General features: G+C 36.9%; 2 protein-coding genes across 2 annotated transcripts; both read right to left on the bottom strand.

Annotated features, from left to right (window-relative positions):
* Positions 1-3,450: 3,450 nt before the first annotated feature.
* LOC109019470 (death-associated protein kinase 1-like) lies at positions 3,451-6,814 on the bottom strand. The gene is made up of 3 exons (XM_019001758.2): positions 6,483-6,814; positions 5,516-6,370; positions 3,451-5,091 (listed from the first exon to the last, which is right to left on the bottom strand). Exons 2-3 carry the CDS (start codon positions 6,221-6,223, stop codon positions 3,790-3,792), a joined length of 2,010 nt encoding a protein of 669 aa, XP_018857303.1. The 5' UTR covers positions 6,224-6,370; positions 6,483-6,814; the 3' UTR covers positions 3,451-3,789.
* A 2,499-nt stretch (positions 6,815-9,313) lies between these two features.
* LOC109019462 (pentatricopeptide repeat-containing protein At3g04130, mitochondrial) lies at positions 9,314-11,211 on the bottom strand. The gene has a single exon (XM_019001751.2). The coding sequence runs from the start codon at positions 11,095-11,097 to the stop codon at positions 9,562-9,564; it is 1,536 nt and encodes a 511-aa protein (XP_018857296.2). The 5' UTR covers positions 11,098-11,211; the 3' UTR covers positions 9,314-9,561.
* Between the last annotated feature and the right edge of the window lie 364 nt (positions 11,212-11,575).

Genomic DNA, 11,575 nt, shown 5'->3' on the forward strand with positions numbered 1-11,575 from the left:
TTTTTAGTTGTGGAGTGATATGATACTTGATTTAAGGCATATACATGTATAAATAGTCAATCTAAAGTAAAACTTTACAATTCAAATGAAAAAAAATTAGATTATATAATAGTTAATTAGACATTATTAATTACTCAGAATGTCCAAATGATTTAAGTTCTATTGTCTCTATTCATAGTTTGAATTTTGAGGAAATTAAAATATCAAATTCATTATGGTTGGCAAAATCAGTGGGAGTATAGAAACTAGAGATGTGATTGTCGTAAAGTGCATTATTGTACTTCCAAAATGCTTGTAGTTCGTATTTATAATTATCTCAATGATAATATGGAACAACAAGCAAATGATCATCTACCTTATCAGAGAAACACCGCTGAAGAATTGGCAATGGAGATATCAGAACAGGTAACCTCATGTGATCTTCTTGATTTGATTTTTAGTTAGGTTACGTGATGTATTTTTAAATTTTGAATTTGACAAAGAAATAAATAAAGGTTTGCATATGTTTTAACAAGTTATAGAAATAAGTGATTTTATAAAAGACGGATGCATGAAATAGTGATTGAAATCCATGAATCAATGTAAAGTCTGTAATTTCTTCTAAATTGTCTGAAATGTATAAAAAATCGAATGTAAATGGATGTTGGAGACAAAATCCTGACTTTAAAGACAATGTTGAACGATATAAAATCAGACTTGTAATTAAGGATTTCACTCAGAAATGAGCATTGATTAGAAAGAAGTTTCTAATAAACCCGAAAAACACTCATTAAGGATCACTACGATATTAATAGCTCATTATGGTATAGAGTTACATCAAATAGATGTGAAAACAATTATAGAGTAAAAGTCTGAAGTCTATAAAAAACGAATAAAATGATTACCTAGAAAATGTAACATATTTTTTAAAAATTGGTATATGAAATTTGATAATACCAATACTGTTTTTGGATTTAAGAAAAATATTTATTGTTAATGTATATACCCTAAGATCAGTGAGAGTATATTTGTATTTATGATCATGCATGTATATGACTTTTTGGCCAGTATGAATCATGGTTTGTAGTATGACATTAAAATTATGTCTATAAATAACTTTAAAAATGAAATTTATGAATAAGACATCATTTGTAATTGATATTGAATTTTAATACCAAGACGATGACTGTTAGGATTCTCTAAATATAGTTGCATAGAATTTTGGAAGACTTTATACGAAGAATTGTTGTTCAATAGTTGTTTTAAAAATAAAATGTGACATGCCTAGTATTTTAAAGTGTCATTGAATTGATTAAGTTGTTGCCAAAGTAGCCCAAGGATGTTTGACCCAAAAGCTGTGAAAAGAGTGCAAGGTTATTTGCAAGAAATTAAAGACTATATTGTTGTCTTAAGAAGAACTGATGCTCTTAAGATAACTGGATATTCAAACTCAATTTTGTAGGATTACTCTAATGATAGAAAATATAGTTATCCTTATGTATTTTGCTATCTAGTAGAGTTATTTTATGGAAAAGTATGAGGCAAATCTTTTAATGCTTCTTGTGCAATAAAGACTGAGTTTGTGGTATGCTTTGAAGCCGCAATGTATGGTATCTGACTGATGAAATTTATTTTAAGACTTGGAGTTGTCAACTTGTAGCCAAGCCGCTAAGAAAGTATTGCAAGAATTTCTTAGTATATTTTTCTCCGAATAATAAGTATTTAATGAAATTTTAAGGAAAATGCTAAGTGTCCCGCTCCCAACTCCCACTGGGAGCTATGCTATCGCTATCATTTTTTTTTGTTTTTTGTTTTTTGTTTTTACTTCGTGATTAAGGATGCAATTTTTAATGATGTTATGAATATTTTCTTAAAACAATATATTTAAAAGTGTTAAAAAAATATATGTAAAAAAAAAAAGCAAATAAAACACATCAAAATAACTAGTGGGAACCAGAAAAATGATACTTTCACCACTGATTCTTACAACTTGGCGTTACTGGTAATTTTTTTTTAATTTTTAAATTTTTTTTACTTAGTGATTAAGGAAATATTTTTTAATAATATTGTAATTTTTTTATTTTTTAAAAAAATATTTAAAAGTATAAAAAAAGACATATTAAAAAAGGCAACCAAAAAAAAAAAGAACAATATACCTAACATTAGCTCCCAGTGGGAGTTGGGAACGGTGGATTTAGCACCATCCAAATTTTAAATATCTAAGTGTTAGGGAAAAAGTACATAAACAAATATATCCATAACAATAGTGTGTTAATAATTATACTTTAAAAGACTTGTTGAAAAAATGGGTCATATGCTTATACCCATGATGTGAACATGTTAAAGAGATCATTGATATGTTGATTATTTTGTTACTGGGAATTGAAAGATATCTATTGTGGTTGTTTTTGTTTTCTTGCATTTTCACTTTATATATATATAAATTAAATGGTGTAGATGAATGATGACAAGATAATATCTACAATAGACATGAATTGGAATCCAATGCATTACAGTATTAGCTTTAATTGTCCCAAATAAAGATCGTATTGAATTAAGTTTCTGATATTGTGATATATCGAAGGGAATTTGTTGGTCATATAACAGAGGACCGCCATGACTCACATTGATAGCTAGTTTGACATTGATATTACGGAACTCACGTAATGTATTCTGAGTTAAGAAAGTTTTTTGGAAATGAATTTGCGCAGTATGATTAATTTTCTATAATAAACCCATGAATGGAAAATATTATTTTGTGGGCGCATGGGCCAAGTGGGAGAATGTAAGAGTTTTATTTAAACTCTATGTCTCACACACCCATATCCTAATAAGTTTAGTAGCTCAATATTTATCACTTAATTGATGAATCACAATGAGATAAGATTAACTCCAATGAGATAAGATTACCTCTATATCTAATTACAGTGGGAAATAAAGTCTCTAGATTTCTTGATGGTCAGAAGTCTATAAATAGTACTGAGGGGTTAAGAGTGCTCACCCACAATATCATTGTGCCTCCAGCAATCAAGAGACACTCGAAGGTAAAGTTGTTAGTATGATCATTCTCTCATAGTCAGGTCAGATTCATTATCAAACTGTAATAAAGATAGGTACATTTTCTAACTATTATTATTTTACTATCGTAGATCATAGAAAATCAAAAATCTAATTATTAACATTCATATTAAAATATTTAACGACATGGACCTAAAAGGGTTGGTTATTTAATGACCACCTCCTGATTTGGGCCATGATACTTGACAACTTGGGTGTGGTTGCCCAACTTTTGTTTCCTTGTTTAGGATTATCGTTGTATTTTTGCATCGCTTGCTTCTATTCTATTCTGTCATTTTCAAGTGCCAATGTTGATTCTATTAACAGCAAGTTTGCATCAAGAACGGTAGAGAACGACCTTCCTTTTCTTATGCCTCCAACCAAAAGTGGGAACAGAAAACCACAGTGGAGAAATGAGAAAATAAGCAATTTTCTCATTACAGAGTGAGAAAAATAATACAAGGAGAACAGTACGAGTAAAAGCAATTTTTTGAGCTTGAGAAACAACCTGACTGCAATTACAGAGTGACCAAAGAAAGTGTGAGCTTATATTGTCAATAATCTCGGCTTCTTTCTTGTCTCACAATCACTTAAAAAGTTATACCAAGCTGATAGATACAACAAAGTTACACACAGATTAATAAGCATCAAGTAATTCGATGCAAAAATCTTCACCGCAGAAAGAGAGGATGAAAAGAATATTTTAGCTCACAAAAATTGTACTCAAAAGCACCACTCTTTTATACAGTCAAATCAAGCTACTAGAGAACTTAATTGCTTGTGATTCTGATGTGGCTGTGCATAGTGAACTGAATCTTTAACATCCAGGCCTTGTGCACCAACACAGAAATACTGGTTCATCAACCTCTTTTCCAAGGAATTCTGTCTGTAGTTCATTGGTGGCGCTTTACTATTAAATGACACAGCTGAGCACGAGGGTCCAGCAATATCAATACCCTTTTGTTTATAAATTGAACTAGGCGAAGAAGTTGATGATCTTGACTGACTTGAAGGGGAGTCTGCCGGATTACCTAGATGTGGCATTGCCTTAATAACCCCGTGCATAAGCCCCAGGGTGAATTTCTTTTTGGTGGATGGGCTTGGAAGATCACTCCTAAGAGAAAATGTTCTTTTATTGTTTGGAAAGGGGGAAAACTTTGAGTATTTCTGCCGAAGTGGGATTAGACTGTCTTCCAAGTTTCTAGATATACTGAATGATTCTAGAGAACTATCATCTCTTAATTCTCTGCTAGCAGATTTTTTCTCTTTTCCACGGGGCCAACGAAGTAGGAACTTGAGGCGCTTTGCAGCATTACGTACTGAACCTATATTCTTATTGTCCAAGGAGTTGTTCGAGTCAAACTGACTGAATTCACCAGAGCAAGCACTCAAATCCATGCTCGCCTGATCACAACTGGCATCAGACGCATTCTCAATACCCGTGTACAAGAATATCTCTGCATCGGGGATTCTGAAAGAAGTTCCAGGACTATTCCCAATGCCCTGCATTTTTAAATGGGAAACAAGGGCGCTTCTTGCCTTGTAATACTGGCAATTGAACATCCCTCCAGCAGAAATCAATTGCTTCATTAGAATTTCAGAAGATGCTGATTGTGGCCGTTGCTTGAGAATATCCAGAGGGGTCATTCCATCAGCATCACGGATGTTCAATCCAATTGATGGGACGGTCATGAGGAGTTCAACTAGATTACATTGAATGTTCTCAATAACTGCCACGTGAAGAGCAGTTCTTCCGTTATTGTTCCTGACATTGATGATGTCCTCCATGTTCACAATCTTACCGCATAACAAGTGATTCATGAGCCCAATCTGCCTGTCCAGTCTTCGGAAACCAGGGGTCCGGAAACCAGCCACTGCCATATGAAGAAGAGTATCTCCATAATTGTTTGTCAAGGAGGCTAATGAAGGAGAGGCAAGAATCAGGACCTCTACGACGGGCAAGTAGCCCCTGTATGCAGCAACATGTAGGGCTGTATTCCCTTGATTATCTGTGCAGGTGATAATATCAAAGGATGCTACTAGATCCTTTACTACCTGCGTTAATTTAATCTTCAGTACACCAATGGAGTAGTAGGTTTCATGAGGTCTGAAGGAGTGTGAAACTTGAAGGCTTGACTAGGACAAACAGAAAACCTCTCAAGCAATTTTTTTTTTTTAGCGTGTGTAAGTCCAAACATGGTTATGGTTATAATTACAGGTATCGCACAAATGAATTTATACAGGTTGGAAGCAGTTAAGCAGCAAAGAGGACACTTTGAGGCCAAAAGGCATGAAATAACACAAATACACAAAAAAAAAAATGATAAATGGCCCTTCTAAGGAGTTGGATGCCCTTCCGCACCATAAAAGTGTAAAGCGTGCTTGGGTAGAAAGTTTGTACAAACAAGGAGATGCTAGTTACAAGTACTAGAAGTCTAAAAGCATTGGAATCCATGAATATAAAGATAGGAAGCCTTACCTCAACCTGCCCTCTGCCAGAGGCTGTATGCAAGATTGTAGATCCCTGAGCATCCTTATAAGCTAAAACATCAGAACAATCAGCAAGAAGCACCCTTAACATATCCATATTCCCTCCTCTAGCCGCAGCATGAACAGCACGGTTCATCATCTCCCACCTAAATTCTGGATCAAGATTACCCAACTGCTCCTCCAATTCACCTCCACTGCTAAGGCAACACCTCGGAGAAAGAGCGAAATCAAGCAATAGTCTGAAAACCTCAGAATTCTTGCTCCTCGCTGCAGCGTAGAATATATCGGTAACACCGTATTCTCCTTCTCCAAACACAAGAAGAGGCTCTCTCTCTAGCAAGTCCTTAACAAAATCCACATCCCCAGCCGAGGCAGCAGTGTACAGAAGCCACCCTCCATAGCCAGCTCTGATGAGAGAGTTATGACCCCTCTTTGTTTCACACTCGAGAAGGAGTCTTCTAGCAACCTCGGAGCGACATTTGGCTACATCGTCGAACTGAGCTTCGTCGTCCCAGACTGTCTCCAGGCGGCGGATTCGACGAAGGGAGGTGAGCTTAATGAGGAGATTGGTGTCAAGGTGGAGAAGCTCCCTGACAAGATCATAGAGACCATTGGCAGCTGCCCAATCGATGGGTGAAGCATACCACCACTGGTCTCCGGTGCTCTCCCACCTAAGAGGGAAGTACGAAGGTGGCATTTTTTACCGGAATTGACCAAGGAAACTAGATTTCAAAGGCAAAAATACGAAAACACTGCTTAGAGCTTATAAAGTGAAGATGAACAGGCAATGAAATTGATACTTTAAGATGGGAAAGTCCTGGAACATCGAAAATGATGAGGAATCCTGGAGGACAAGTAGAATCTATTAAGTAAACAAAGAACACTCGGACTACCTGAAAGAAAGAAAGAGCGCAAGATTGATGAAGACAGTTATCTGAAACAGAGAGATAACTAACCGGTGTGATATTGATTTACAAAACTAAAGGAAGCACAATCGATATTGCACCGAAGGACACGAGAATTGAGAGGAAAAAGAGGAAGCAAAGAAAGCCATTATTGCGACGGACGAAGCGAAGCAGGTAATGAAAGAGAAAAAGGGGGGGCCTTTGAAAATGTGTGAACATGGTGGCTAGAGTATCTGCGAAAGATAACAAAAAGAAAACGACCATCTGATCGGTAGATTCTTGGAGGGTCTTTTCGTATGGATGGGAAAAAGGATCGACTGATAGCATAGAAAGATTGAGATTCCTTTGGTCCGTGAGAGCCCAGAGAGAGAGAGAGAGAGAGTCTCATCAGTTAGTAGGGAAATGCAGTGGATCTTGTTGTCTAGTAAAGTAGTTTTAGAATTTCGAGGGAAATTAGCGTGGCGGGGTCGGTTATTTCGTTGAGTGGAAGGGCGTGACTGAAAGTAAAGACCGTCGACCGATTGCTTATGCTACATAGATACATAAGCATTATCCAACGAACAAAATTTAATAATATATTGGAACCAGACCAAGTTTTTACAAATACATTTCCAACATTAACACCGTCATGCAACACAAGACTCAAACGAGGACGGTGGGTTGGTTGGTCATAGCCATAGGTGCCTAACTCACCGTCTTTAGGGTTGACCCAACCATATTTTAGTGGATCTATAAAACGTTAAAAAAAAAAAAAAGCTAATTATTAAGAGAAAAAGTCCCCAAGTTTTATAGATATATTAGGAGTGTTACGTATTAATTATTATTTTTTATATTTATAATTTTTTTATAAGATATGTAGATATTTTTTATAGAATATAAAAATATTTTTTATAAGATATAAAATGTGAATTGTGGATGGAGAGGCAGAAAAAGAGGCATGTGGCTAGTCTTTTTTGCCTTCGCTCTTTGCTCTATCACCATGTATACCGTGTACGTAGGTACCACCATCTTTAATGTCACTTTTATTGCACAATTTGCTCTGACAAATGAATGGTACGTTTCATTTCCTTCCTTCTTCCCATGGCCATAGAAGTTAACGTCTCGCACAATGTAATCATGGGATGGAATTTTGGCCATTAAAAAGTCAATAAGATTAGGCAGTCCATACTTTATATTAGTGTTGTTCTGTAGAAAAAATAACTTTATTTTTCATTTATCTATTAATATGAATTTATTCCAAGTAATTAAAAAAAAAAGGAAAAAAATGGGTATGGCCTTTCCAACAACCCACCAAGTAAACTCCTTCTAAGAATAATTATGAGGGGAAAAAAGAGTCCAAGATCCTGCAATTGTCAAATGCCATGTCTCATCTATACCCTAGATAAGAGCCAGCCTATTAATTGATTGCTTTTGCTAGTTGGTAACATCCTGACCTTTCATTTATGTTCTACTATAAAAGGAAGGCCATGATTTTACGGAATTTTATATCCTGAAGTTATTAAAGAACATGAGGGAAGAAAAGATAATGATCCAATTAAGCCCATATGTATATATTATAAGTTGATGGATATAGATAGACACGTCTTACACATGGAACGGGTACGTCATGTATAGATTACGAGTCACATTGGCAACAACGTATAATAGATGTCGGGCAACTGCGAACTCACTGAGCTCGAACTAGAACAGTTACACCTTTGGTAAAAATATAATAATCATCATAAAGTGGCCCATCATTCACATGCCTGAGTTCATGGTGAGAAATTTATATATATGGACCCTGATGGGTAAAAATAATCATTTGTCACAGCATGATTGGATCGGGGGCTACACGCCCTCTCATTTTGTTCTTCTTTTTTCTGCTCCAAAGGACAAAGAACATGTGACACTGCTGCTCCAACGTGTAACAAAGAGACAAACAGTAAACAAATATGCAATCATGTCAGCAATGAGATCCAACCTTGTATATGATTGGGAATAGCATTTTCCTAATGAAACTCGTAGATGCTGTCTCTAAATTGGAAAAATGTCCACAGCCCAAAGCAAAAACACAGCATTTTCCTGAATCCATACACAGGATTGGAGCCACCATTCATCAATAAATTCTGAAATGGGCCGCACCATCATGTAAGATTTTAGAGGTCCATCCATAAGCCGAATTAGAGGTAAATGGGTGAGCTAAACCACGGGCTTCCCTAAAGAGTGGACAATACATCTACAATATGCAATCATGATATGGAATCCTCACACAAGGCTTTGTGAGGTGTGGATTTTTGCAAACACCCAACTAAATGGTTCTCGCTTTTGCTTCCATCATAACTTTCATTATAATTGGCCTCAAGTAGGACTTTCCTCAACAAAGTAGAAGAGTTCTCTCTCTCCTTACTGTATGTACACTTTTAAGTCTATTGCCCGCGGAAAATACTTGAGAGATTTATACATCACCATAATATCACAAGTCAATGAGGCAGATAATAAGCTTGACCATGAAATTCTAAAGCATCACTCCTACGACTTGGCCTGACATGCACCAGACAGTTCATAGCCATTGATCTCAATAACACACTTTTTTTTTTTTTTTTTTTGCAATGTACCAACTGAGACAGGCTCTTCAGATATTCATGACGTAAGGGCAGGAGTTAGATCAATCAATCTAAATGTATATTTGTTTTCTTAATCTTAAACAGCAATCTTAGGATAAACATGTGTGAGAAAAACACTCTTCCAAGCTACAGCACAAGCTCTCTCATAGGAACATGGTCATGAATAGCAATTAAACAATAGCAGGGTCTATTTTTTTCTATATGAATATGGTCTTGGTATTCTTTCTTTCTTTTTAACATAGGCGACTTTTAATTCACCAAGGAACAAAAAACAATAAATTAGCTCCCTAATTTGTATCTCATTTGAACTCAGGTCTAAGAACGACTAAGCAATAGATACTATGAATAAGACAAACCAATCATCTAATGGAGGTCCAGTGTCTCCTCAGCCGCCCCATTGAAAACATTGCCACTACTTTCTAAATGAAGTCATACACTTGAAAGTATACTCCATTAAGATAAAGCAGCATTTCAACCCTTTCATCCTCAAGCAGTGTCTCACCACGACATGCACTTTACTCGAAACTTTATAATTTTTTCATCAAATCCTCAATTCTTTCAGAGACATCATACAAATTCTTCTGTTTGACTTCATCCAATAGCAAACGGCATGTCTGATATCTCGGTGTAATCCCTTGAGCTATCATCTTCTCCAAGAATTCGTAAGCTCGCTCACATTGATTTGCTCGGCAAAGCCCATGAATTAGAAGTTTATAGGCTGATATATCAAGACTAAGGTAATGCTTGTTGATCATGTCATCCAATAATTTACTCAGGCAACTGCCTGTTTTCCCAGATTTAAAGCACGCCTTGAGCAACGGGTAGTATGTCTGAGCATCAGGCTTACAGAGGCCTGATTTCTCCATGCCCTCGAGGACATTCAAGGCCTTTTGTTCCTGACCGTGATGGCAAAACATAGCAATCACTGTATTATAAGTTGATGTATTTGGGTTGACGCCAGTTTTGGGCATCTCCACCTCAAAAACACGAACAGCCTCCTGTACATGACCAGCTCTCCCGAGAGTATGGATCAATGCATTGTAGAATAGCGCATCCGGTTTACATCCAGCCATCTTCATTCTGTCATAAATACGTAATGCTTGCTCAAACTCCTCCGACTTTGCCAGCGAACACATGATTGTGGTGAAAGTAACAACATTTGGTGGGCAAGCCTGAGCTTGCATTTCATCAAGCAGCTTATAGACTTTATCAAATTTGCCTTGTCGGCAATAGAATTGCATGATTGTCGAATAGCTGATTACACAAGGGCGACACCCATGTCCCTTCATCTCTTGGATCGTCCAATGCGCCTCATCCACTCGATTCACTTTGCACCAACCGTGAATGAAAATGTTAAACGTTAGAGCATTCGGCGAAATATGCGACTTGAGCTCCAAGAAAACCTCGCGCGCCAGCTCAACCTTACTCTCTTTGCAAAGCGTGTCCAGCAACAAGTTCATCGATTCTGTGTTCTTCTCCAACCCGAAAGTTCCCAACCGATCAAATGTCCTCACAGCCTCTTCCCATTGCCCTGCACCACAAAACCTCCTCATGACCTTCGCGACGGTGTCACTCCTAACGACATGAAACCGATTCATTTCTTCTAGGATACTCTTCATCTTATCCATCTGCTTCATTTTACCCAATATGTCCACCAACATCTCATACGCTTCCGGCGTGTGCTTATAACCAGACCGCGACTCTGCCCATCTGAACACGCCCAATGCAGACTTCCAATCATCCTTAAACCTATGAAGCAGCTTCTCAACAAGGTCACTAGACAACCCTATGCTATTACACGCTTGATCATGCGAGAGAGACCGAAGAACTTCATCGTCGCTGGTTCCAAAAGGAACCTTAGCTACGAGAATGTCAAGCTCAGACAATCTTTTCGAGTCTTGGCATTGTTGATGTTCGTGCCGAGTGAGGGAAGAAGACTCCAGAGGAGAAGAAAGACACGAATGAGACCGGATTCGAGAAAAAGCATGGATTACGGCACGAGATGTTGATGAATCGAGGAGATTGTGGATATTTTTGGCACATTTCTCAACGCGGAAGATCATGGAGACGTGCCGAAGTACCAAGCCGGGTTTCGATTTCCCGGTAATCGCAATTTCTTCAATGAACCCAAGTATAAACAAAAACGCAGGCTGATAGATCGAGCGAAGCAGGTGGGATTGCGCGTTCGATTGATCGGAATCGAAATTTTAAGGTGTGTATATATATATAAAAATTCTAAACATAAGTTTCACACCTTGCACAAAATTCAATATGAAATATGAGGATAAAAAAATAAAATCACATATTTTTAGGTGGGTGTGGAGGGTATGGGGTTTCTGTGTAGCACAACTCATATATATATATATATATATATATATCTCTTTACATATATAAAGCCGCTATCGAACGGCAAATCTTGTTTTAACAATTTTTTTGTATTCTGTTAATTTCTTGAGGTTTGCTACATAGAAACCACTGTAGCAGTGCACTCGTTGCACATGCTACGTGGTTTCTTTTTCTTTTTTTTTTTTTAAAAAAAAA

This window comes from Juglans regia, chromosome 13, assembly GCF_001411555.2.
Source record: "Juglans regia cultivar Chandler chromosome 13, Walnut 2.0, whole genome shotgun sequence".
Lineage (NCBI taxonomy): Eukaryota > Viridiplantae > Streptophyta > Magnoliopsida > Fagales > Juglandaceae > Juglans > Juglans regia.

Excerpts from the sequence above, each read along its gene's own strand:
- LOC109019470 (XM_019001758.2), bottom strand. The coding sequence starts at position 6,223 with ATGCCACCTTCGTACTTCCCTCTTAGGTGGGAGAGCACCGGAGACCAG. Across the intron at positions 5,092-5,515 it reads CTGGCAGAGGGCAGGTTGAG|GTAGTAAAGGATCTAGTAGC; the intron begins GTAAGGCTTCCT and ends AAATTAACGCAG.
- LOC109019462 (XM_019001751.2), bottom strand. The coding sequence starts at position 11,097 with ATGATCTTCCGCGTTGAGAAATGTGCCAAAAATATCCACAATCTCCTC.